The following is a 27868-nucleotide window of genomic DNA, read 5'->3' as shown; positions in this document are numbered from 1 at the left end:
AATTGGTTCAAACTGTGGGAAGTGATGACAGGACCTTTGCAATCAGACAGCATAGCTTCAGAGCTCAGCACCAGCATTAACTTGTTCTGTGATGTGAACAAAAATTTAAAACTTCTAAGCCTGACTTTTTGTCTGGTAATAGGAAATAATAAGACCTACTTCCCAGAGCTATTTATATCATTAAATAAGATAATTTTCAAGATCTCGTTAGCAACTGCAAAGCACTATTACTTCTGTGTGATGTCAACACCTGATGAGTGAACAGACCAGGGACCCTGAAATCCACAGGTCTGGGCTAGATTCGTGGATTTCCCCGTTATTAGCTCAGTGACTGTGGGTAAGTCTCTAAGCCCCTCAGACTCACTTTTTCATTCACAAATACAGAAATAATAAAACCTACCACAATATTCTGAGGATTAAATGAGATAACAGTTAGTACTGTACTCGATGCAAGTCGATAATTTGAATATAGAATGATGAGGACGATGATGAGTGTTTTCCCATAGGCCACATATTATGTTAAGTGTTTTAGATGCTAATCTCATTTACTTCTCACAGCAATCTTTTTTTTTAATTTATTATTTATTTATTTATTTATTTTTGGCTGTGTTGGGTCTTCGTTGCTGCACGCGGGCTTTCTCTAGTTGCGGTGAGCGGGGGCTACTCTTCGTTGTGGTGTGTGGGCTTCTCATTGCAGTGGCTTCTCTCATTGTGGAGCACGGGCTCTAGGCACAGGCTTCAGTAGTTGTGGCACCTGGGCTCAGTAGTTGTGGCTCACGGGCTCTAGAGCACAGGCTCTGTAGTTGTGGCACACGAGCTTAGTTGCTCCGCGGCATGTGGGATCTTCCCGGACCAGGGATCAAACCCGTGTCCCCTGCATTGGCAGGCAGATTCTCAACCACTACGCCACCAGGGAAGCCCAGCAATCTTTTTTTTTTGTAGAGAAACTTAAGCTTTAGAAAGGTTATTTAAGTTTCCCAAGGTCACATGGACTCAAGGCCACTTCCTTACTTAATTGTTAGCTATTTGCCTAGTCATTATTGGCATCCCTCCTTCATGACTTTGTGTCATTTCAATTAATTCAGATAAATCCCAGAGGAAACAACAGGGCTGAGTTATTATGGGCACGTTCAATATAAGCATTTTTTTCTTATTAGTCTTCTTTTACTTAAAATGCTTAGCTATCTCAGAACTCACTCGTACTGCCACAGGCAGTCTTTTATTTCACCTGCACCTTTTCTTAAGACCCAAATATCATACAGTGGGCAAAAATCTGAGGTGGCTTTGAAGTATATTAATTGCAGGGAAAACTATGGAGAGGGACTCAAGACAAATTTAAATAGCCTTTAAGAGGAGAGGGGAGGTTAAAGAGAAAATGTTTTCTGAAAAAGTGCTAAACTGAGGAGAAGTGCTTTCACATAATCCTCCAACTTCCAACTGCAAAGGAGGAGACGGTAAGAAAACTCACTTTACTCTCATCCAGGGGGGCCCAAAAGTGGGATGGGAGGAGAAACCCATCAAAATATCTCAGAGCCACTGTCAGTTGCAGTCATCTTAGCAACTGGTACTAGGAACATCACTCCTAAAGTTATTTTCACTATGGGTGAAAAAGACAACCTGAGAGGAGATGAAGTGGTAGCTGTGTCCCCTGACACTTGTAGAGGCAGAATTTCCAGGTGATGGGATCAGCATTTGTGTGGGATGGGGGAAGGGTGCCTCTAGTTTGTGTATGTGTATTTTGGTTCCTATCATGATGTACATAAAACTGATAATGGTGGGCACCTTTCATAAAGGTACTGGAGAGAAGAAGGGAAGTTTGTCTTAATTCAATAATCATAAAATAGTCTTGGAAAAAAATTAATCTAGCTCTGCCTTGAGAAAGAACTAATGATTTGCATATCACTCAGAACAAATTTAACCAGGGCGTATGCTTCTCGCATTACCCAGCTCTTCCCATGAGTTGCCATCTTTCTGATGGGCTGACTGGGAAGTGTGACTGTGATGAGCACAGGCTTTGGAGTTGGGTAGGGTTTGAATCCCAGCTCCATCACCATAGATTAGGTGACTTTGGGCAATGGCTTGCCTCTTTGCATGTCTTCAGTCAAATATGGATAAGAATAGTGTTGTAAGAAATGAATGCAAGATATAAAGCATTTTGAAAAATGAAGGTGTTCAGTAAGTACTCAATAAAGAGCATAAAAATAAGCCAGAGATCACAGACTAGCAGCCCACCAGCCAGTAGCAGAAGGCATGGCAGCAGGTTTTCTCTGGTCCCTTCATTGGGGCATGAACTCACTTCATACCTACACTTGCTTATTTCTTATTTCTGTGACTATAAAAGCACCACTGATCTGTCCCACAGGAGATCACAGTGGTTTTCCCTTCTTCCTGACTCTACTCAGAGAACAACTTGGGAAAGTAGTACCTTTTCATTCTCATTGGAGCCCCTACAGGGGCAGCACCACATACATAGTTGAAGGACCAGGTGAAGATGCAGAGAAAGTAACTCTCAGTGTTTAGGTTTCTCATCAGTACCCTTTAGGAAAACTGGACACCTTTTATTTTCTGTTCCCTGTCTCATTTTGATATTTTCCTGAAAAAATGAGTTTCTAAAGTTACTGTCAATTCTGTTTCTTGAGGGTACAAAGGAGAGGATACCAGCTCCTACCATGCTGCTCACAGCACAGTATATAATGCAACAAATGTAAAACAAGTAAAAAAAGAAGTCGGCGTGGCATAGCCAACAAAATTCATAGCAAAACAAAATTCATTTCCTCTTATAGAAGTTCTTACAAGTTGTCATGATCCCAAATGCTGAAGTTCAATTTCCCAGCAGTTTCCAGCAAAACAAGCACTTAGGTTATGAAGTAGCATGGGAGGATTGAGTCCAAACTTTAGCAGAGTGGCAACTGTCAACTTTAGTAAGACAATCACTTCTTAAACATATTGGGCATCACTTAGTGAATATAATTATAAGCTCTGACACCAAAGGTCCCCAAATATAGCATCCTAAGTGATATAAGGGCGAAACATCACCAAGAGCTTTTGTTAAAGTGTTCTCTGTTCACAGTCCAACTCTGGGCCTTGGACAAGAAGGGAAGCCTCTTATCCCTGAGGTGTAAGGGTTTCTAGTTCTGACAGCTCAGCAATAGAGATAAATAAACCTTAAATATGGTCTGAGTCAAGAAGGAGCAAAGCATTTAATATCATTTATAAAATAGAGATGATGAGAGCTTATTTAGGTGATGGTTCAAGTTCAGTTAACATTTTTGATCTCTTACCAGGGATGGGACAATAGACTGTGAGCTCCCTGAGGGCAAGCATGTATTGTATTGGTAGATGAACATTTGGAGAATGAATGGCAGTGTATTAGGTGCTTTCCTCTGTATTGCCACATTTAAACTCTAGTTCATGGATAATGAAACTGGGGCTCAGAGCACCTGAAGGGGTTATTGCCTAAAGTCACAGTAGTGACAACAGTCCTCCGTCCTCCTTCTTAACTCCCTGGCCATCCTGGCTGTCAGAGCACAGCCTCCAGGTCTGGTGAGTGAGACCAAAACCGAAGTTGTGTTTGGTAGGTAGCTGTGTCCACATGTCCTCTAGTGAGTGAGGTGAGGCTTGGTAGAAAGTTTCAATCCCAGTTGCTGCTGGGATGACAGCAAGAACCAGTGTGGACAGTGAGGATGCTATTTGCACATTCAGGTTTGGAGGCAGGAATGTGTAGGAAGAAGGGAGGCAGAGAGAAAGTGAAATAGTTCAGAATGCCCTTCAGGGAGACCCTGGGGAGGAGGTTTTGAGAAAAGCTAAGGAAGAAAGACATAAAGCTAAAGCTACAGATAGAGAATACATCCCTTAAGAGGAGCAACTAGGGAGCCATCAGACTTCATGTAACCGAAAACCCTCTTTTCTTCAGCAAGCACAGTGTTCGCCTCCTTGAATGGGATGTCTTGAAGCAAAGCATGTGCTCTGCAGATGACCACAGTGTCCACTGCTCCCTGTTGCTCAGGTCTAGTAGCTTCACTTCCTTATGAGTAAAGGGAGCCTGGCCTGACCTCTGAGGACGTCTGAGTTCAACCCTTCCTCAAGTCCTCCCAAAGGTCACAGCCTCAGAAGTGCTTCCTGACCCAAAGGGAACAGGAAGGAGAGCCAGCATGCATCAGATTCTTCAGAGACTGCTGCCTGATTTCCCAAAGGCTTACGCTGATTTAATTTATTCCTTGGATGTATAGATACCACCCTGCTTTCAGCTGTTTCTCTTAACCTAGCTCATAATTACACAACTACAATGTTTTTTAGAATAAATCCTCCTTCCATATCCAAACTACACCTTTTATCCAAATGGAATGTGTGTGAAATGACATGATGAAATGATGATGTGAGCAGTCTGTGTTGCTGAATAGACCTCTTTTTTTAAAAATGAAAATCTCGGGCTTCCTTGGTGGCGCAGTGGTTGAGAGTCCGCCTGCCGATGCAGGGGACACGGGTTTGTGCCCCGGTCCGGGAAGATCCCACATGCCGCGGAGCGGCTAGGCCCGTGGGCCATGGCCGCTGAGCCTGCGCGTCCGGAGCCTGTGCTCCGCAACGGGAGAGGCCACAACAGTGAGAGGCCCGCGTACCGAAAAAAAAAAAAAAAAGAAAATCTCTTTAGAAAAAAATATTAATTCAAAATTTCAAGAAAAAAAAATTAATGAGTTCCTATTAGACCAAATTATCCTTTTTTGAATACCAGATACCTAACATAAACTTTAAATTTTTAGGGACATTTTGTAATAAAAGAATGTGTGAATGAATCTAGCATTACCTTTTGTCTACTTAAATTGCAAGTCTGCATTAACACCTTCCTCCCAGTTCAAAGCAAGTGCTACTTTCTTATCTAGCACTTACAGAGGCAGAGGTCACATCAGGAAAGTGAGAGTCTTAGACACTCCTGCAGCTTGAAATTCACAGGAAACCTAATTGCACACATCCTAGACTCTAGTTCTATGAAATAAAATTTTAAATATGATACATACTTTTTAAAGTCTGACATATGCTTTTGTTAACAGCTCTTTTTTTAATTGGAGTATAATTGCATTACAATATTGTGTTAGTTTCTGCTGTACAATGAAGTGAATCAGCTATATGTATACCTATATCCCCTCCCTCTTGGATCTCCCTCCCACTCCACCCCCCATCCCACCCATCTAGGTCATCAGAGAGCACCGAGCTGAGCTTCCTGTGCTTTATAGCATGTTCCCGCTAGCTATCTATTTCACACATGGTAGTGTATATATGTCAATCTTAATCTCCCAATTCGTCCCACCCTCCCCTTCCCACCCTGTGTCCACGTGTCCGTTCTCTGTGTCTGCATCTCTATTCCTGCCCTGCAAATAGGTTCATCTGTACCATTTTTCTAGATTCTACATATATGCCTTAATATACGATATTTGTTTTTCTCTTTCTGGCTTACTTCACTCTGTGTGACAGACTCGAGGTCCATCCACGTCTCTACAAATGATCCAATTATTTCCTTTCTATGGCTGAGTTATATTCCATTGTATATATGTATCACATCTTCTTTATCCATTCATCTGTTGTTGGACATTTAGGTTGTTTCCATGTCCTGGCTATTGTAAAGACTGCTGCAGTGAATATTGGGGTAAGTGCGTCTTTTTGAATTATGGTTTTCTCAGGGTATATGCACAGTAGTGGGATTGGTGGGCCATATGGTAGTTCTATTTTTAATTTTTTAAGGAACCTCCAAACTGTTCTCCACAGTGGCTGTATCAATTTAAATTCCCACCAACAGTGCAAAAGGGTTCCCTTTTCTCCACACCCTCTCCAGCATTAATTTTTTGTAGATTTTTTGATGATGGCCATTCTGACTGGTGTGAGGTGATACCTCATTGTAGTTTTGATTTGCATTTCTCTAATAATTAGTGACGTTGAACATCTTTTCATGTGCCTCTTGGCCATCTGTATGTTTTCTTTGGTGAAAGGTCTATTTAGGTTTTCCAGCCATTTTTCATTTGCATTGTCTGTTTTTTTGATATTGAGCTCCATGAGCTGTTTGTATATTTTGGAAATTGACCCTTTGTCTGTTGCTTCTTTTGCAAATATTTTTTCCCATTCTGAAGGTTGTCTTTTCGTCTTGTTTATGGTTTCCTTTGCTGTACAAAAGCTTTTAAGTTTCATTAGGTCCCATTTGTTTATTTTTGTTTTTATTTTCATTACTCTAGGAGGTGGGTTAAAAAAGATCTTGCTGTGGTTTATGTCAAAGAGTGTTTTTCCTATGTTTTCCTCTAAGAGTTTTATAGTGTCCAGTCTTATATTTAGGTCTTTAATCCATTTTGAGTTTACTTTCATGTATGGTGTTAGGTAGTGTTCTAATTTCATTCTTTACATGTAGTTGTCCAGTTTTCCCAGCACCACTTATGAAGAGGCTGTCTTTTCTCCATTGTATATTCTTGCCTCCTTTGTCTTAGATTAGGTGACCATATGTGCGTGGGTTATCTCTGGACTTTCTATCCTGCATCATCGATCTATATTTCTGTTTTTGTGCCAGTACCATACTGTCTTGATTACTGTGGCTTTGTAGTATAGTTTGACTTGAGGGAGGCTGATTCCTCCAACACCATTTTTCTTTCTCAGGATTGCTTTGGCTATTTGGAGTCTTTTGTGTTTCAATACAAATTGTAAAATTTTTTGTTCTAATTCTGTGAAGAATGCCATTGGTAATTTTATAGGGATTGCATTGAATCCACTCTTGCCACTCTTATTCAACATAGTTTTGGAAGTCCTAGCCATGGAAATCAAAGAAGAAAAAGAAATAAAAGGAATCCAAATTGGAAAAGAAGAAGTAAAACTGTCACTGTTTGCAGATGACATGATACTATACGTAGAAAATCCTAAAGAAGCTACCAGAAAACTACGAGATCTAATCAATGAATTTGGTGAGGTTGCAGGATACAAAATTAATGCACAGAAATCTCTTGCATTCCTATACACTAACAACAAAAAAATCATAAAGAGAAATTAAGGAAACAATCCCATTTACCATTGCAACAGAAATAATAAAATACCTAGGAATAAACCTACCTAAGGAGGCAAAAGACTTGTACTCAGAAAACTATAAAACACTGATGAAAGAAATCAAAGATGAAATACATGGATGGAGAAATATACCATGTTCTTTGATTGGAAGAATCAATATTGTGAAAATGACTATAGATTCAATGTTAGCAATTCTTTCAATGTCAAGTGACTAGGAATTTATTAGAAATCTGTGTGCTGAATCCATTAGCCAAGGACAGAAAATAAATGGGAAATAATGTGCATACAGGAGAGAACATGTGCTCCTGTCAGACTGCAGGACGGGCCCTGCTCCACTCTTCAGAGCTCAGGCTCAGAGAGAACCTGGAGAGCCCCAGGGTACAGTGCCCTCCCACACGCTTCTGGCAGTTTTGCCCAAGTCAGTTGTGGCTACAGAAATGACCAGATGAATAGAAGATGGGTATAGGAGGAAAAATAGGAGTGGATTTTTTTAAAATCTTTACAGAATACTCAAAGTTGCCTTCAGTTCCAGAAAACAAAGTTTCTTCCTACTTTAGGACATTTATATATCTCTACAAGTGGGAAGGTCTTGCCACCTCTGGCACAGGTGTCAGTCTGTTATTATAAATATAATATAAATAAAATATTCTATGTTATTCTGTATTATAAATAATTCTATATTATAAATTGCATATTCTATAGCATAAAATATTATAATTCTATAATATAGAATTACCATTCTATATTATAAATATGAAATAATAAATGGGTTATTTATTCCCTGAAAGCTTTTCTAAACTTCTCTCTCACCCCCAATCCTCTGGGCTGCCCCCCCAGACAATCCAGTTTGAATGGGATCACTGGGATTCTGTAGCAAGGGAGTGAAGGTCCAGGTCCTTTCCAATCTCCAGCCAGGGACAAAGCTCTTCTCTGAGCAGGCACTCACCAGCAGGCAGAAAAGGATTTGTTTTGCAGTCCTTTTCATCTACCTGCCCACCAGAGCCACTAAAGTCTGGAAAACGGGCAATGTTTAAGTAAAAAGTAAATGTTTTTTAGTAGTAAACATGTATACTTCCAAATACAGTCACCATTTCTTGCGATGAGGATTGATAGAATAGAGGGCATCCACTTTGAAGATGGACAGACCTAGATCCAAATTTCTGCTCTTTCATGCTCAGTTATGAGGCTATAAGCAAATTCTGTCTCTCAGTTTCCTCATCTGAACCATGAATTCAGAATCACCCATCTCACAGAGTTGTAGTGAGGATCAAATGGGACAGTGTGTAAGAAAAGCCTATTGCACATTATATGCTCAATAAATGGTAGATGTTATTATGTGAGGAAGGATGGAAAGAACATAACATTTTCTGTGTGCCTGTTATTTGCCTTGCGTTGTGTTTAGAGCTTTGCATACACCATCTCTTTCTACACACACACACACACAAAGCTGTGAAGTAATTGTTAAAGGATAATTTTTTAAGTTAAAACCATGACTCTCATACAAATATAAAATGAACTTGTATCAAATATTTTACTTAACTTACTATAATTAATAAGAAAACTAGTAAGATACTACAACTGATTCAAGGAGAATTAAAAAACACATATATAGACAAGAATATTAAAATGAATTTATAAGTAGATGAAAATTGGTTGATATTCACAGCGATATCAATCACATCCCACTGGACAAAATATATTTGAATCTCTATGTTCAAAAATCATTTGCATTACTATACTTTTTCTATAATTTACAGAGTTGTAAAATAGCTCAAAAGCATGAAAGGGGCAGGCCCTTGTAGAAGCAAATAATCTGGAAGGGTTATCAGACATCCTTTGTATTTTTGCTCATTTCAAAATTTTTCACAGTATATTCTGACATTAACCATTATTATCCCTATTTGCAGTTGACAAACAAAATCATAGTGACTGTGATTTGTCTACAGGCACAAAAAGTGTAACTGGCAGTGTATGGATTCAAACTCATTTTTCATCACTCCAAAATTAGACTGGCTTTATTTGAAGTACTTGGGTTTGTTTTTTCTTTTATTTTCAGAGGATGAACAATCAATACATACGTCGAGAAGTCTTCTGCTGTGAAACTTGTCATGAGCTCAAAAGCTTCTGGGAGAAAGAAATTAGCAAACAGACTGGTTACCGGGAACTGGAGGAAGATCGTCAGGGAAGAAGTGCCCTGAGAAAGTATGTGGATTGTTTCTTCACTATTTTTTAAGGTAGATTTCCCCAGAAACATACCAGATGTGAAGATGGGGAAACTGAATTGTTTTCATTACCTACTGTTCTAATAATGCAAATATTGGAGGTGGTATGGTCAAGTCGGTGTAGCCACAGACAAAAGGAGAATGAGGCTTAGAAGGAAGACATTTATTATATACACAGCTTTCAGAGAGAGTATCACTGCATGCCACTCAGGGCCACAGGATAAGCACCAGGTTTTGGCCACGTGGCAGAAGATGAAAGCAGAGGGAAAGTCTAAGCCAGAGCCTTTATCAGGGTTTCCAAGGAAAGGCAGAGTAAACAGTTTAGGATTGGCTAGTTTGAATAATTCCTGAGGGTTGTGGGATTTAGGGATGGTCTCTAGTTGTCTGGTGCCTGGCCTGATCTTGGGATGATATAGGGCAGGGAAAATATGGCTTTATCTATGAGAGTTAGATAAGGAGGTGCTTAGGGCCACAGGCTCAGGATTGGTTGACATGCAGAAGAAGGCTAGCCCTTTCAAGGGCAGCCAGAAAGCTTTTTAAGATGTCAAAATATCATAAAATATAGAAAATTAAAGACATGATTAATTCATCTACTCATTTAGTCTTGCTACCATCTGTATCAGAGTTTCTCAACCTCAGCACAACTGACATTTAGGGTCTTATAATTCTTTGTTACTAAGGCAGCTGTCCTATGCTTTGTAAGATGTTTAGCAGCATCCCTCAAAACATTAGATGCTGCTAGTACTCCCCTGCCACATTGTGACAACCAAAAATATCTCCTGACATTGCCAAATGTCCTCTGGAGGGCAAAGTTGCCCCTTATTGAGAACCAATGACTTATAGATATGAACAAGCTTTTTCTTGGTGTAAACAAAAATGAGTTTCTGTTATTTATATCTTAATGAACTGAAAAAATCTCTTCCTCACCCTGCCTCTGTTGCAATCCTCAGCACACGAGGATGCACTAAATTTCAGGGTTAGGTCAACAGATGTGTATAAGTGTGAAAGATCCCACATCTGAGATGATACATATTAAGTTTCTTGGGGGGAGAATAATGTGATCTTCCTCTTACTGGCAGTTGAACTTGTTCTAGTCAAAGAAGTCTGCTGAGAGGGGAACATTTATTTACGTGAGAAGACATGTGTCACAAGTGTCAACATTGCTCTGACTAAAAGGGCCAGCACCTGCCCTCACACATGTAGTGCCCTGGAGCAGACAGATCAGCTCAACTTTTCAGGGACTGTCTGGGTTCTCTGTCCCTAAAATGGGAACAGCCCAGCCAGGTTGTCTATTTGCTGAGATGCCCACTTATAAGTGGAATCGCATCTGTGTGTTCTGCTGGACAGCAAGGCATGTGCTTCCATGTTTCTGAGTATGCTGAGCTACAAACATGTGTAATTCACATGTGTTGCACCAACATTAACTTCTAAAAACTTTTCTTCAGCTCCTGAGGGGAAATAGCCTCTCTCTATATCCAGAGAAGAGCTCTACCATTATTCCAGTTACATTCCTGGTTGTCCAGCAAGAAAAACCAGGTTTTTCTAAATGCTAAAAGAGTTACATGTTAGAGCACCCAGTCCTGAAGAGTCCAGGGGAGCAAGAAGAGTCAGTTGTATGGTCCCTGCCATCTTCCTCCCCTAGTCCTGGCGCACAAGCCCACTGGGAGCCAGATCCCCACATGAGCCCTGTACTGCATCTTCCTTTCCAGAAGCCCTGGGGTGTGGGATTAAGAGCAAAATTTGCAATATGATCTGACTTTTTTAATGTATAGATGCAGTTTATCCATATGTAATGGGAAAGATTAGAAGAAAATACTCTAAAATATTAAGAGGGTTATTTTTGACTGGTGGAATGGCAAATTTTGTGTGCATGTGTTCTTCTATTTTTTCCAAAGTTTCTAAAATGACACTACCATATTATAATTAGGAAAAAAGTTATTCAAAAAAGCAACCATTTGCAAATGGCCCATAGAACAAATGAATTAATTATCCAGGTTCTAATGTGCCCCCTAAAAAGACTCCCTTCAGAGTTTGGAGCAGTTTTCTCTTCCTTCTATAGCCAAGAGAATAAATCTTCAAAATGTGCTTCATGAAACATTTTAGCATTGTCTCTCCCAAATAAACGTTTGAAGATGGAGACAGAGCTGCTGCCTTGCTCAGAGAAGAGGAAAATCAGCAGAGGCTGGGGGAGGAGAGGCAGCTTCTATGGTCTCCTCCTCTGTTCTTGAGTCTCACTTACCAGAGCTGTTGCCCCCTATCAACTATGAATATAAAACTCAAAAAGCCTTCTTAATTTGGTAAACAATGAATGACAACATAGTGGTTTTGTTATTATTTTTGTTAAAAAACGAAAACAAAACAAAAAATACAGCCACATATATCCCAGATGAACCAAGTTGCACAGAAAGAATATAAATATTTTTAAACCAAAACCAGAATGTCAGAATATTTGCTTAAATATTGCTTATGTAAGCAAACAGTTTGAAATATTGTCCTAGAATAATTATCTTCCAGGATACACTTGACCAGACCAATGAATGGCATAAAACCTTGGGTCCCTATTTCCCCTAAGGCTATGGCTTTCCAAAATGCTTATATGTAAGTGCATAACCTGAGACACACACATAACACTGACACCTTTTGTTATTTTACCCTCCAATTATAAAAGTGGCAATTTCAAGCCACTGTGCAATCCAGAAATGTTCTAAATAAACAGTAGAAGACAAAAACCTCAAAAAAAACCCTCAAAATTTTCCACCAACGCCTTTGCTGATAGTAGAACAGAGCCAATAATGCCTTATGTTCCTCAGCTGGGCTAACCGGCAAGGCCTTGTGCCAGAGCTGAGTAGAGTGGAAACAGGTGTTTCACCATGGACATGCTCATTAGCACATGCCTACGGGTTCACTCACTGAGAGGAATGCAACCAGAGCTGCAGAGAATCCATTTACCCTAGGAACACATGTGTGTGGAAGAAGCCCTGGAGGTGAGATCACAAGCCAAAGTGGGTGGCCTCAGAACTAGAAACCCTCTTACTCTCTCTGAGTCTGAAAGAAAGCAGAAAGAAGCAGCACAGCAGGCGTCAGTCCCCTGGAGAAGTTGAAGTCTGTTTGCAAATAACTGATTGAGGCAATTTGAGAGAAGTCAAGTGTACTGTAGGTACAATGAACAAATCTCCTGGTGTGTTGGGACAGTCCAGGTGTATGTATATCAATTTGTTATAATTATGAATTGTGCTCCCTTTTATTTCCAAAGTATCTCAATTTAGATGATAAATTATATGAACACCTAAGCCTAAATAACCAGCCTGTAACTATAACTAAATGTACAATGCTTATATGAAAATAATAATGTTTTAATGCAAGAAGTATGATCTTCAAAATACCTCTTCAGAATTTAGCAGAGCTCGGAGTGTCTAAGTGAGGAGAGGAGTTTATCAGGCCTCACCCCAAGACCACTCACCTCCCTCTGCTTTGATTCCTACTTATCAGTTATGTCAATCAGGATGCTTTCAGAAGCAGGTAACAAAATATCCAACTCATAATCTCCAAGCCAGATGAAATCATCATTTCAAACTTTTTATAAGATTTAGTCTACGAAAAATAACCAGTAAGAAAAATTTTAGTTAGTTTTTTCATTCAAACTGAGGGGGTGAGGTATATGGCTGGTAAACTGAGTTGTTCAGAGCAGTATGCTGAGCTGCCCCGTGACCAGATCCAGCTGGTGAGCTGAAGGTCAAAGGGAACCAGGATCAGGCCCATCTCTCCCCACTATGGAAAAACCACTGTAAAGGCATGTTCATTATTACACAGGAATAGGGGCAGCAAAAGCATCATCTGACCTTTCATATTAAAACAAAAGCACAGAGATTATGATTATAGTGTGAAATCTAAATTGGGAGATCAAGGACTCAGTAAATTATAAATTCCTTGATGACAAGGATTATTATTTTACTGCTCTTCTTTACATATTGAGGTAGCCACAGAGGTGCTCTAAACTTGCAATGGGGAGAAAGTTGACTAAGAGCCCTAGGTGCTGCCTTTCTGGATCTGCCATTTTATTTGAGCTGAGGCCACATTTACCCCTGACTGCTCTAGCCAATGACTGAGCATGGCAGGGGTAGCTAGTCCTGGTAAATTCCTGTGTGACAGAACTCCTCTACTGGGAAACTTTTACCCAGGGACTCCTCATCAGCTCAGCTAAGCTTTCTCAGAACTATGCTGTGGTTCGGGCCTTTTCCTACCCAATCATTCCTTACTTCTCACTCTCCTTTCACAGGTGTTAGACCAGCATGCTAATCTGAAGGCTATCCCTTACCATTTCTGTTTCTTCCCCCAACCCCTGCTTTATTTTTCATGGTTGATTCCTTTGAATCTGCTTCTTGGAGGACCCAAACTGGCACATATCTTTAGGGCCTAGCAAGCACATGATAGAAAAAAAAAAAAAAACTAATTATGTGCCCAGTTGATCTTCTGTGGTTCTTAGTAAGGACATTGTGATTCTGGTTTGTGATTCTGGCTTATGGTTCTTAAAAAAAGTCCTCCTTTCTAGTCAAATCCCATACTTATCAAGCAGAATCTGTGTTCCTAGATATTAATTACAACTCCTCCACTAATCAGATGAATCTAGAACCATAAATAGTAAATATCATTTGGTCTCCATTTGAAAAGTGAGGTCAGTATTTCTAGACTTAAGGAAAAAAATGTTCTCTTCAAGTTTAATGTCAGTTTTATTGCCCCTCTGCTGTATCTGACTCTGCATACCAATTTTTAAGCATTATCTTTCTCATATTGACCTTCCTTACTATAGAAGAAAAGATCCATATATACACTTATATTCACCAGCTTACTGAGAGCACAAAGATAAAGGGAAGCAACACAGTGATGAAAGATATTGACCAGAAAGGGGCAGGAAACAGTCTAAATACTCATAAAATAGGATTTAATGGGAACTAGGTAGATAGTGGCATCTATCATCCATCTGGCAATAAATGGTGATATAGATAATACAAAAAGTGAATAAATGTGTCATAAACCCCAGATTCGTAAATTCTGTTCCTAGAATAAATTCATCATTCCAAATGTGTTAATTTGGTTCCTCCAAGAAGCAGAGGGCAAGATGAAATTAGATGGGTGTGAGATTTATTGGGGAAAGCACCTGTGAGAGAAAAATGGGAAGCAAGTTATGGTGTGCTGGTAAACATTTAATGACTGTCTCTCTGTGGAAAAAATGTATACACATATATATGTACATAATTTTATTATGAATTTTACTTTTATAAAGATGTGTGACATATACTTTACAAATAAGAATAAAACATGCAATGCTCTTTATTACACATTTCATATATCCAACTGATTCTCACAGCATCCTTCTATTGGTTTTTGCCAACCTTCTGTCTCTATAGCCAACATATGGTTGCAATTCAGCCATGATAGGACAAAATCAGACAACGAATAAATGTTTAATTACTATACAATTCAGCAAAGTCAGATTGTTAAGGATTATAGTTTTCTAGTGCCGGAAGAGCTTTTCCACATTCTTTTTCTGCCATTCACAACATAATAGTTATAGAAGACAGGGCACACTTCTAAGTTTAATCTGCATTATTAAGATTTTTCTCCATCACTTTCTTAAATCTAGATGAGGGGGCGGTAAATATTTCCTATAAAGGACAAAGTAGTAAATATTTTGGGCTTTGTGCTCTATGTTGCAACTACTCAATCCTGCCATTGTATGAAAGCAGTCACAGACAATAGTCACAAATGGGCAGGGCTGTGTTCTGATAAAACTTTATTTACAAAAACAGGCAATTGGCCAGCAGGATCTCTGAGTAACACATTTTCATACCCACCACACCAAGGAAAAGTTAAAGCCCCTTTAATTAATGATGAATTCACATTATATTATGCCCCTACAGTTCAATGAAACATACAGGCAGCAACCTTTATTACTGAGCTTTAAAAGACCCCAGGTGACAAAAGTCATGTACATTTGGAGGCAGATTTATTTACAGAGCCTTTCAGAGATGCTTAACAACGGGAGCTTGTGAGCTTGGATATTTCCCAGGTTGGAGAGGTGGGATAACAAGATGATTAACAAATAACAAGATGATTACTTAATAACCATAATGAAGGAATATAATTATTAAAATTACTAATAGGTGGATCTCAATACAAGGTCATATAATCTCAATAAATCATCACTTTTTAAGAAAAATGTGCATGGACCTATGTCCACTAATGGGAGAGCAGCAGTTACATGTTTTATCTTCCCTTTCAAACCGGCAAACTATATTTCTATGTCATTCATTCTATTTAAAGTTGAGGTAGAATGAGGATGATATCCCCCCATGTCCCTATTCTCTCAGTATTTCAACTTTTAATCCTTGGTCGCTAATGTGCTTAAGCAACATCACCACCAAACAACAGGCCAACATTCCAAATTCTTTCCATTCTTTCTTGGGCCCATAATTGAGCAGAGTTTTACGTAAGAAGTTTCTTGGAGTCAGTTTGATAATAGGTGCCTACAGCTTTCAAAATATTTATACCCTCTAGTTATTCACCTCTGGGGATCTTTTCAAGGAAAGTAGACTGGTATATGGAAAGAGTATTAATTATTATCATACTCATTTTAGGGTTATTTACAAGAGTAAACAATTAAGGTTGAATCCAATTTTTCTTTATTCATTATTGTGTATTCTAATTTATCCATAATAATCATGCATTGCTTTAGCATTGTTATGAATTGTGTCCCCCCAGATTCATGTGGGAAGTCCTAACCACCAGCACCTTAGAATGTGACTGTATTTGGAGATAGGGCCTTTAAAACAAGTGACAGTTAAAGTGAGAGCTTTTAGGGTGGGACCCGATCCAAGTAACTGTTGTCCTTATAAGAAGAAGAGGTTATGATACACAAAGAGACACCAGGGATGCACAAACACAGAGGAAAGGCCACATGAGGATGGAGCAAGAAGGACATCTGCATGTAAAGGAGAGAGGCCTTGGGAGAAATCAAACCTGTTAACACCTTGATCTTGAACTATCACCCTCCAAAACTGAGACAATAATTATCTGTTGTTTAAGCCAATCAGCCTGGTATTTTGTTATGGCAGCCCTATTAAATGAATAAAATGATTTATCCAACTTAAGAAACTAACCAAGCATATTTTTTTAACATCTTTATTGAAGTATAATTGCTTTACCATGGTGTGTTAGTTTCTGCTTTATAACAAAGTGAATCAGCTCTACATAAACATATATCCCCGTATCTCCTCCTTCTTGTGTCTCCCTCCCACCCTCCCTATCCCACCTCTCTAGGTCATGGCAAAGCACCAAGCTGATCTCCCTGTGCTATGCGGCTGCTTCCCAGTAGCTATCTATTTTACATATGGGAGTATATTTAAGTTCATGCCACTCTCTCTTCGTCCCAGCTTACCCTTCCACTTCCCCGTGTCCTAAGGCCATTCTCTAGGTCTGTGTCTTTATACCTGTCCTACCCCTAGAATCTTCAGAACCATTTTTCTTCAGATTCCATATATACATGTTAGCATATGGTATTTATTATTCTCTTTCTGACTTACTTCTCTCTGTATGAGAGACTCCAAGTCCATCTACCTCACTACAAATAACTCAGTTTTGTTTCTTTTTGTGGCTGAGTAATATTCCATTGTATATATGTGCCACATCTTCTTTATTCATTCATTTGTCAATGGACACTTAGGTTGCTTCTATGTCCTGGCTATTGTAAATAGAGCTGCAATGAACATTGGGTACATGACTCTTCTTGAATTATGGTTTTCTCAGGGTATATGCCCAGTAGTGGGATTGCTGGGTCATATGGTAGTTTTAGTTTTTTAAGGAACCTCCATACTGTTCTCCATAGTGGCTGTATCAATTTACATTCCCACTAACAGTGCAAGAGGGTTCCCTTTTCTCCACACCCTCTCCAGCATTTATTGCTTGCAGATTTTTTGATGATGGCCATTCTGACTGGTGTGAGGTGATACCTCATTGTAGTTTTGTTTTGAATTTCTCTATGATTAGTGATGTTGAGCATCCTTTCATGTGTTTGTTGGCAGTCTGTATATCTTCTTTGGAGAAATGTCTATTTAAGTCTTCTACCCGTTTTTGGATTGGGTTGTTTGTATTTTTGTTATTGAGCTGCATGAGCTGCTTGTAAATTTTGGAGATTAATCCTTTGTCAGTTGCTTCATTTGCAAATATTTTCTCCCATTCTGAGGGTTGTCTTTTCATCTTGTTTATGGTTTCCTTTACTGTGCAAAAGCTCTTAAGTTTCATTAGGTCCCATTTATTTATTTTTGTTTTTATTTCCATTTCTCTAGGAGGTGAGTCAAAAAGAATCTTGCTGTGATTTATGTCATAGAGTGTTTTTCCTGTGTTTTCCTCTAAGAGTTTTATAGTGTCTGGCCTTACATTTAGATCTTTAATCCATTTTGAGTTTATTTTTGGGTATGCTGTTAGGGAGTATGCTAATTTCATTCTTTTACATATAGCTGTCTAGTTTTCCCAGCCCCACTTATTGAAGAGGCTGTCTTTTCTCCATTGTATATTCTTGCCTCCTGTATCAAAAATGAGGTGACCATATGTGCATGGGTTTATCTCTGGGCTTTCTATCCTATTCCATTGATCTATATTTCTGTTTTTGTGCCGGTACCATACTATCTTGATTACTGTAACTTGGTAGTATAGTCTGAAGTCTGGGAGCCTGATTGCTCCAGCTCCGTTTTTCTTTCTCAAGATTGCTTTGGCTATTTGGGGTTTTTTGTGTTTCCATACAAATTGTGAAATTTTTTGTTCTAGTTCTGTGAAAAATACCATTAGTAGTTTGATAGGGATTGCACTGAATCTGTAAATTGCTTTGCGTAGTATAGTCATTTTGACAATATTGATTCCGCCAATCTAAGAACGTAGTATATCTTACCAACTGTTTGTGTCATCTTTAATTTCTTTCATCAGTGTCTTATAGTTTTCTGCATTCAGGTCTTTTGTCTCCTTAGGTAGGTTTATTCCTAGTTAATTTATTCTTTTTGTTGCAATGGTAAATGGGAGTGTTTACTTAATTTCTCTTTCTTATTTTTCATCATTAGTGTATAGGAATGCAAGAGATTTCTGTACATTAATTTTGTATCCTGCTACTTTACCAAATTCATTGATTAGCTCTAGTAGTTTTCTGGTTGCAACTTTCGGATTCTCTATGTATAGTATCATGTCATCTGCAAACAGTGACAGCTTTACTTCTTCTTTTCCGATTTGAATTCCTTTTTCTTCTCTGATGGCTGTGGCTAAAACGTCCAAACTATGTTGAATAATAGTGGTGAGAGAGGATAACCTTTTCTCTTTCTTATCGTAGAGGAAATGGTTTCAGTTTTTCACCATTGAGAACGATGTAGTCTGCAGGTTTGTCATATATGGCCTTTATTATGTTGAGGTAAGTTCCCTCTATGCCTACATTCTGGAGTGTTTTTGTCATAAATGGGTGTTTAATTTTGTTGAAAGCTTTTTCTGCATCAATTGAGATGATGATATGATTTTTCTCCTTCAATTTGTTAATATGGTTTATCACATTGATTGATTTGCGTATATTGAAGAATCCTTGCATTCCTGGGATAAACCCGACTTGATCAGGGTGTACGATCCTTTTAATGTGCTATTGAATTCTGTTTGCTAGTATTTTGTTGAGAATTTTTGCATCTACGTTCATCAGTGACATTGGCCTGTAGTTTTCTTTTCTTGTGACATCTTTGTCTGGTTTTGGTATCAGGGTGATGGTGGCCTCGTAGAATGAGTTTGGGAGTGTTCCTCCCTCTGCTGTATTTTGGAAGAGTTTAAGAAGGATAGATGTTAGCTCTTCTCTAAATGTATGATAGAATTCATCTGTGAAGCCATCTGGTTCTGGGCTTTTATTTGTTGGAAGTTTTTTAATCACAGTCCCAATATCAGTGTTTGTGATTGGTCTGTTTATGTTTTCTATTTCTTCCTGGTTCAGTCTCGGAAGGTTGTGCTTTTCTAAGAATTTGTAGATTTCTTCCAGGTTGTCCATTTTATTGGCATATAGTTACTTGTAGTAATCTCTCATGATCCTTCGTATTTCTGCAGTGTGTGTTGTAACTTCTCCCTTTTCATTTGTAATTCTATTGATTTGAGTCTTCTCCCTTTTTTTCTTGATGAGTCTGGCTAATGGTTTATCAATTTTACCTTTTCAAAGAACCAGCTTTTAGTTATATTGATCTTTGCTATTGTTTCCTTCATTTCTTTTTCATTTATTTCTGATCTGATCTTTATGATTTCTTTCCTTCTGCTAATTTTTTGTTGTTGTTCTTCTTCTTCTTTCTCTAATTGTTTAGGTGTAAGGTTAGGTTGTTTATTTGAGATGGGTTTTTTTTTTTTTGAGATAGGATTATATTGCTATAAACTTCCCTCTTAGAACTGTTTTTGCTGCATTCCATAGGTTTTGGGTCATTGTGTTTTCATTGTCATTTGTTTCTAGGTATTTCTTGATTTCCTCTTTGATTTCTTCAGTGAGCTCTTGGTTATTTAGTAATGTGTTGTTTAGCCTCCATATGTTCGTATATTTTACAGATTTTTTTCCTGTAATTGTTATGTAGTCTCAGGGTGTTGTGGTCAGAAAAGATACTTGATATGATTTCAATTTTCTTAAATTTACCAAGGCTTGATTTGTGACCCAAGATATGATCTATCCTGGAGAATGTTCCATGAGCACTTGAGAAGAAAGTGTATTCTGTTGTTTTTGGATGGAATGTCCTATAAATATCAATTAAGTACATCTTGTTTAATGCATCATTTAAAGCTTGGGTTTTCTGATTTATTTTCAGTTTGGATGATCTGTCCATTGGTGAAAGTGGGGTGTTAAAGTCCCCTACTATGATTGTGTTACTGTCGATTTCCCGTTTTATGGCTGTTAGCATTTGCCTTATGTATTGAGGTGCTCCTATGTTGGGTGCATAAATATTTACAATTGTTATATCTTCTTCTCGGATTGACCCCTTGATCATTATGTAGTGTTCTTCTTTGTCTCCCTTAATAGTCTTTATTTTACAGTCTATTTTACCTGATATGAGAATTTCTACTCCAGCTTTCTTTTGATTTCTATTTGCATGGAATATCTTTTTCCATCCCCTCACTTTCAGTCTGTATGTGTCCCTAGGCCTGAAGTGTTTCTCTTGTAGACAACATATATATGGGTCTTGTTTTTGTATCCATTCAGCCAGCCTATGTCTTTTTGTGGGAGCATTTAATCCATTTACATTTAAGGTAATTATCAATATGTATGTTCCTGTTATGATTTTTTTAATTATTTGGGTTTGTTATTGTAGGTCTTTTCCTTCTCTTGTGTTTCCTGCCTAGAGAAGTTCCTTTAGCATTTGTTGTAAAGCTGGTTCAGTGGTGCTGAATTCTCTTAGCTTTTGTTGTATGTAAAGGTTTTAATTTCTCTGTTGAATCTGAATGAGATCCTTGCTGGGTAATCTTGGTTGTTGGTTTTTCCCTTTCATCACTTTAAATATGTCTTGCAATTTCCTTCTGGCTTGCAGAGTTTCTGCTGAGAGATCAGCTGTTAACCTTATGGGGATTCCCTTGTATGTTAGTTGTTGTTTTTCCCTTGCTGCTTTTAATATTTTTTCTTTGTATTTAATTTTTGATAGTTTGATTTATATTTGTCCTGGCATGATTCTCCTTGGATTTGTCCTGTATGGGACTCTCTGCACTTCCTGGACTTGATTGACTCTTTCCTTTCCCATATTATGGACATTTTCAACTATAATCTCTTCAAATATTTTCTCAGTCCCTTTCTTTTTCTCTTCTTCTTCTGGAACCCCTATAAATAGAATGTTGGTGAGTTTAATATTGTCCCAGAGGTCTCTGAGACTGTCCTCAGTTCTTTTCATTCTTTTTTCTTTATTCTGCTCTGCAGTAGTTATTTCCACTATTGTATCTTCCAGGTCACTTATCTGTTCTTCTGACTCAGTTATTCTGCTATTGATTCCTTCTAGAGAAGTTTTAATTTCATTTATTGTGTTGTTAATCAAGGTTTGTTTACTCTTTAGTTCTTCTAGGTCCTTGTTAAACATTTCTTGTATTTTCTCCATTCTATTTCCAAGATTTTAGATCATCTTTACTATCATTATTCTGAATTCTTTTTCAGGTAGACTGCCTATTTCCTCTTTATTTGTTAGGTCTGGTCGGTGTTTATCTTGTTTCTTCATCTGCTCTGTGTTTTTCTGTCTTCTCATTTTTCTTATCTTACTGTGTTTGGGGTCTCCTTTTTGCAGGCTGCAGGTTCGTAGTTCCCTTGTTTTTGGTGTCTGTCCCCAGTGGCTGTTGGTTCAGTGGGTTGTGTAGGCTCCCTAGTGGAGAGGACTGGTGCCTGTGTTCTGGTGGATAAGGCTGGATCTTGTTTTTCTGGTGGGCAGAACCATGTCCGGTGGTGTGTTTTGGGATGTCTGTAACCTTATTATGATTTTAGGCAGCCTCTCTGCTAATGGGTGGGGTTGTGTTCCTGTCTTGCTAGTTGTTTGGCATAGGGTGTCCAGCACTGTAGCTTGCTGGTTATTCAGTGGTGCTGTGTCTTAGCGTTGAGAAGGAGATCTCTGGAAGAGCTTTCACTGTTTGATATTACATGGAGCTGGGAGGTCTCTGGTTGACCAATGTCCTGAACTTGGCTCTCCCACCTCAGAGGCACAGGCCTGACACCCAGCCGGAGCACCAAGACCCTGTCAGTCACATGGCTCAGAATAAATGGGAGAAAAAAAGAAAGAGAGAAAAAAGAAAGAAAATTATTAAAAAATTTTTAAAGTATTAAATTTTAAAAAATTAGAAAGTGATTATAAAAGAAGAAAGAGAGAACAACCAAACCAAAAAACAAATCCACCATAGATAACAAGCATTAAAAAAACTATATTAAAAAAAAAACACAGAAAAACAGACAGAACCCTAAGACAAATGCTAAAAGCAAAGCTATACAGACAAAATCACACAAAGAAGCATACCCATACACACTCAGAAAAAGAGAAAAAGGAAAAAATATATATTTTTTTTTTTTTAAAAAAAGAAAGAGAGCAACCAAATCAATAAACAAATCTAGCAATGATAATAAACTCTAACTACTAAACTAAGATAAACATAAAACCAGAAACCAGTCTGTTGCATACAGCAAACCTCAAGTCTACTCTTGCTCCCAAAGTCCACCGCCTCAATTTTGGGATGATTTGTTGTCTATTCAGGTATTCCACAGATGCAGGTACATCAAGTTGATTGTGGGGATTTAATCCACTGCTCCTGAGGCTGCTGGGAGAGATTTCCCTTTCTCTTCTTTGTTCGCACAGCTCCTGGGGTTCCGCTTTGGATTTGGCCCCACCTGTGCGCGTAAGTCTCCTGAGGGCGTCTGTTCCCACCCAGACAGGATGGGTTTAAAGGAGCAGCTGATTTGTGGATTCTGGCTCACTCAGGCTGGGGGAGGTCGGGGTACGGAATGCGGGGTGAGCCGGTGGCAGCATAGGCCAGCGTAACATTGCAACAGCCTGAGGTGCACCGTGTGTTGTCCCAGGGAATTTGTCCCTGGATCACAGGACCCTGGCAGTGGTGGGCTGCACAGTCTCCTGTGAGGGGAGGTGTGGATAGTGACCTGTACTTGCACACAGGCTCCTTGGTGGCTGCCGCAGTAGCCTTAGTGTTTCATGCCCATCTCTGGTGTTGTGCTGATAGCCGTGGCTCACACCAGTCTCTGGAGCTCATTTAGGCGATGCTTTGAATCCCCTCTCCTTGCGCACCCTGAAACAATCTCTTGCCTCTTAGGCAGGTCCAGAGTTTTTCCCGGACTCCCTCCCGGCTAGCTGTGGCACACTAGCCCCCTTCAGGTTGTGTTCACACAGGCAACCCCAGTCCTCTCCCTGGGGTCTGCCTCTGAAGCCTGAGCCTCAGCTCCCAGCTCCTGCCCACCCCGGAGGGTGAGCAGACAAGCCTCTGAGGCTGGTGAGTCCTGGTTGGCAGTGATCCTCTGTGTGGGAATCTTTCCACTTTGCCCTCTGCACCCCTGTTGCTGCGCTCTGCTCTGTGGCTCCGAAGCTTCCCCCGCCCCCTGCCACACCCCGTCTCCACCTGTGAAGGGGCTTCCTAGTGTGTGGAAACTTTTCCTCCTTCACCACTTCCTCCCAGATGTGCAGGTCCCATCCCTATTCTTTTGTCTCTGTTTTTTCTTTTTTCTTTTGCCCTACCCAGGTACGTGGGGGAGTTTCTTGCCTTTTGGGTAGTCTGAGGTCTTCTGCCAGCATTCAGTGGGTGTTCTGTAGGAGTTGTTCCACATGTAGATGTATTTCTGATGTATCTGTGGGGAGGAAGGTGATCTCCACATCTTACTACTCTGCCATCTTGAAGGTCTCCCCAAGTGTATACTTTTTAATACTAGTGTCCTTCACACTTAGTCTCCTAGACCTGCTCTCCAGAGAAAACTGACATCAACAGTTTCTCACATATATCTCTCCAAAACTTTAGTTTTTCTAAGCAAATAAATAAGTGTGCTGTATTTTTATGCAAAATAGGATCTACACAATCTTCAATATTCTACACTTTCCTTTTTTAATTTTTAAAAAATTTTTTATTGGAGTATAGTTTCTTTACAATATTGTTTTAGTTTATACTGTGCAGCAGAGTGAATCAGCTATACATATACATATATCCCCTTTTTTTGGATTTCTTTCTCATTTAGGTCACCACAGAGCACTGAGTAGAGTTCCCTGTGCTATACAGTAGGTTCTCATTAGTTATCTATTTTATACATAGTATTAATATGTACCTTCCTTTTTTAACTTATGCTATCTTGGAAGTTTTTCTATATTGGCACTTTGAGTACTTCTTTAATGTTTTCCACAATAATGATGTGACAATTAATTTAAACAATCACACTGAAGGACATTTAGGTTGTTTTTCATTTTGTGGCTTTACAAACAATGTTGTAATAAGAGTACTTGTACATACATTATTCATACATGGATAAGCATTATGGGATAAGTTCATAGAAATGAAGATATGTCAAAAGATGAGTGTTGTAAATTTTGATAGCTATTGCCTCCTTGTCTTGCAAAGAGGTTGTTTTAAACTTCCACTCTAAGTATGGGAATGCCAATTCCCAGTCACTCACACTGTGTGTTGTCAGACTCTTAATCATTGTTAATCTGACAGGTGAAAATGGCATCTCACTGTTTTAAAATGAATTTAATTAATTACAGGTTTGGTTGAGATCTTTTCATATGCATAGGAACTAGCTGGATTTCTTCTTCAGAAACTGCCTTTGTATAGCCTCTGCCTGTTTGATTATAGACTTTCTTTTTCTTAATTGATTTATAAGCACCATGCATTTCTTTTCTTTTTGTGTACAGATCTATGAGTTTGACAAATGCTCAGAGTCATGTAATCACTACAGTCAAGATATAGAATAGTTCCATCACTCTGAAAAATTCCCTTAAGCTTCTCCTTTGTGGTCAACTCCTCTCCCAATTTCCAGTCCATAGCAACGACTGATCTGTACTTCATCCCTACAGTTTTGCCTTTTCCAGAATGTCATAAATGAATTATACAGTATGTAGTCTTTTGTGTCTGGCTCTCTTCACTTAGCACAATGTACTTGGGATTTTTCTTCTTGTTGTGTGTATCAATTGTGTACATCCATTCCTTCTCATTGCTGAGTACTTTTCTGTGGTAGGGATGTATCACAATTTGGTGATCCACTCCCCATTGAAGGACATTTAGGTTGTTTCCAGTCTTGGGTGACTATAAATAAAAGTGCTGTAAACATTCACATATAGATTTCTGTGTGAAGATAAATTTCTATTTCTCTTGAGCAAATAGGATTGAAATTACTGGGTCATAGGGTAAGTGTATGGTTAACTGTATAAGAAACTGCCAAACTGTTTTACAAACTGACTGCACCGTTTTGCATTTTAATAGCATGTAAAAGAGTTCCAGTTAGTCAGCATCCTGGCCAGCACTTGGTTTGAGTTTTGTTGTGAGGGTTTTTTGGTTTGGGGGGTGGGGGTTGGATTTTGGTTTTGCCAGGGGGGATAGGGGGAAAGAGTTGGTTTTGGTTTTTTTTGTTTGTTTTGGTACCTCATTGTTGTTTTAATTTGCATTTTCCTAATTATGTTGAGCATCTTTTACGTGTTTATTTGCCACCCATATTACTTCTTTAGGAAACTGTCTGTTCAAATATTTTCCTCATTATATTATTTTCTTATCATTGAGTTTGAAACTATATATATTCTGGAAATAAATCCCTTATCAGATATGTGACTTGCAAATATTTTCTCCCTGTTTGTGGCTTGTCTTTTATTCTCTTTACAGTATCTTTCACAGAACAAATTGTTTTAATTTTGATGAAGTCCCAAATTTTTTATTCTTTTATGAATCATGCTTTTTGTAATGTATATAAGAATTTTTTCCTTATCCCAAGGTCATGAAGATATTATTTTGTGGCTTTTTTCTTGAAGCTTTGGTCTTACATTTTACATTCATGTCTATGATCCATTTTTAGTTAATTTTGTATAAGATGTGGAGTGTGGATCAAAGGCCATTTTTTAATATGGATATATAATGTTCCAGCATCATTTATTGAAAAAAAATACTATCCTTCCTCCATTGAGCTGCCTTTGTACTTTGTCAAAAATCAATTGGCTATATTTGTGTATGTTTATTTCCACACCATTCTGTCCCATTGATCTGTTTCTTCCTTCACCAATGCTACACTGTCTTGATGATGGTAGCTTTACATTAAGCCTCAAAATCATGTAGTATGAGTCTCCCATCTTTCTTCTACTTTAAAATTGTTTTGGCTAATTGACTTCTTTTGCCTTTCCATATAAAATTTAGAATCAGCTTGTTGATAGCTACAGAAAAGTCCTGCTGGGATTTTGATTGATATTACTCTGAATCCGCATACCAATGTAGGAAGGAATAAATTTTGGAGAAAACTACATATTCATAGACTGCTCATTACTCTACTGATTTTTTTCTTCATTAATTTGTAAAAGCCACTTATTTCTCTTAAAAAATATTCTTCAGAAGGAAAAAAACCCAAAAAACAAAAAACTTCTCTGGACCAGCAGATGTCTAGACAAATGCACTAACCACGTATATTGTTTCCCCTCCTCAGGCTCAGAGAAGAATGGAAGCAGAGACTGGAGAAAAGGCTGGGGATGTTGGACAATCCTGATGGGAAGGAAAAGCAGGCAAACACTGTGGGCTGAGAGCTTCCTGCCTCATCCACTTCAAAGATAACAAGCCACCAAGGGCACTTTTCTAAGAGAAAAAACTAGCACCCAAATTATGTTGACTTACTAAGCAGGACACTCTCTATTTGCTCTCGCATTTGTGAGGGGATTTACATGTGAAACCTCCCCCAGTGCTAATGAGAGTCTTTATCCAACTCAATCCTCCCTGCCACAGAGGACAGGATGACCTCCAAAGGGATAAGAAGCTCGGGTTATCTAATATAAAAATCTCTTTGAGTTAACATGTAATGTAATTTATTTCCACATTTTCTTCTCATGTAAAAAGTCTTGTTATTTTATCCAAGCTTACCAGGGGCAATGACCTTGTTGGGAAACTGGCTTACCTAGATCTTCTGGAAAAACATAGTCATACAATCTGTTTTCCTGTTCTCCCTTTTTTGTGAAGACAGAAATGCTACTGCTTACAGAAAGAAAGCTGTTATTATGAAAAGAATAATTTTTTAACATTATGGTTTGAAAATGAACTGAACTAAATTATTTTCTCTTCATATAAATTGGGTTTTTTAAAAATAAACATTTAATTAGAAACATGCAGTGAAAGCAAAATAATGCTTAATAAACTTGGTTGTCGTGCCCTCCCTGGTGTGTGCCCTGTGTTAACCCCTCACGCCTGTCGTGGTTAGTTCTCTGCTGCTATAGCAAGTGTCAGCTCCAAGCTGTCTTTAGAATGTTTTGGAATTTAAAGTCACTTTCACCGCAGCCTCCTCTCAGGCCCAGAGCATGATCATGGTCACAGATCAGGAGGGACTCTGACAATCACAGGAACTAGGGCTTCTCTTCTCCTCTACCCAGGGATTCCTCACAGGGGACAGGAGCAGAGTGGGAAGCCTGAGGCAGCCAAGGAGCACAGATGGCCAGAGGGACCCAGAGAATGACACAGACAATCCTGGGGAGGGTATCACAGCACTCACAGATGCTATGTGGTGGCATAAACTGCTGTCCCTATAAAATTAAAAGAGATCCTTATGGCTGAGAGGTCCACAGGGTGGCAACAGGGTTGGAGAGGTGATTCCACATCCCCACAGTTATGAGATCCAGGGTACAATGTTCAGGTCTTTGCTATAGGCTCTTATCCAATTCAGATGTAACAACTAAGCAGTAAATTACAGCTGGGAAAATCTGAGCAAAGTTTGGGAAAAGAAGCTAATAATAAAATAGAATTTTAGTAAAGACAGAGAACCATGGGAATAGATATCAGGATACATAACCACATCTGAGAGTCAGCGAAAGCCCCCTGAGAAACTGATGTTTAAGCTGAGACATAAAAATGAGTAAGAGTCATGCAGAAGAAAAGAA

The 27868-nt window shown here is 38.8% G+C and overlaps 1 protein-coding gene across 3 annotated transcripts in view; it reads left to right on the top strand.

The window, feature by feature from the left end:
* Positions 1 to 27065, top strand: part of FAM240B (family with sequence similarity 240 member B) — an 86738-nt gene extending 59673 nt beyond the window's left edge. For 2 of the 3 annotated variants that reach the window (XM_060300018.1, XM_060300016.1), the window contains exons 3-4: positions 9089 to 9234; positions 26434 to 27065. In XM_060300018.1, coding sequence (XP_060156001.1) covers positions 9092 to 9234; positions 26434 to 26527 — 237 coding nt within the window. In that variant the 5' untranslated portion in view covers positions 9089 to 9091 and the 3' untranslated portion in view covers positions 26528 to 27065. Of the gene's footprint in view, positions 1 to 5588; positions 5639 to 9088; positions 9235 to 26433 lie in introns of all 3 variants that reach the window. The other variant, XM_060300017.1, reaches the window with a different exon arrangement.
* The last annotated feature ends 803 nt before the right edge of the window (positions 27066 to 27868 follow it).

Source organism: Globicephala melas, chromosome 6, assembly GCF_963455315.2.
Source record: "Globicephala melas chromosome 6, mGloMel1.2, whole genome shotgun sequence".
Taxonomy (NCBI): Eukaryota; Metazoa; Chordata; class Mammalia; order Artiodactyla; family Delphinidae; genus Globicephala; species Globicephala melas.
Note: the sequence above shows the minus strand (reverse complement) of the source record. Positions and strands in the feature narration are given on the sequence as shown.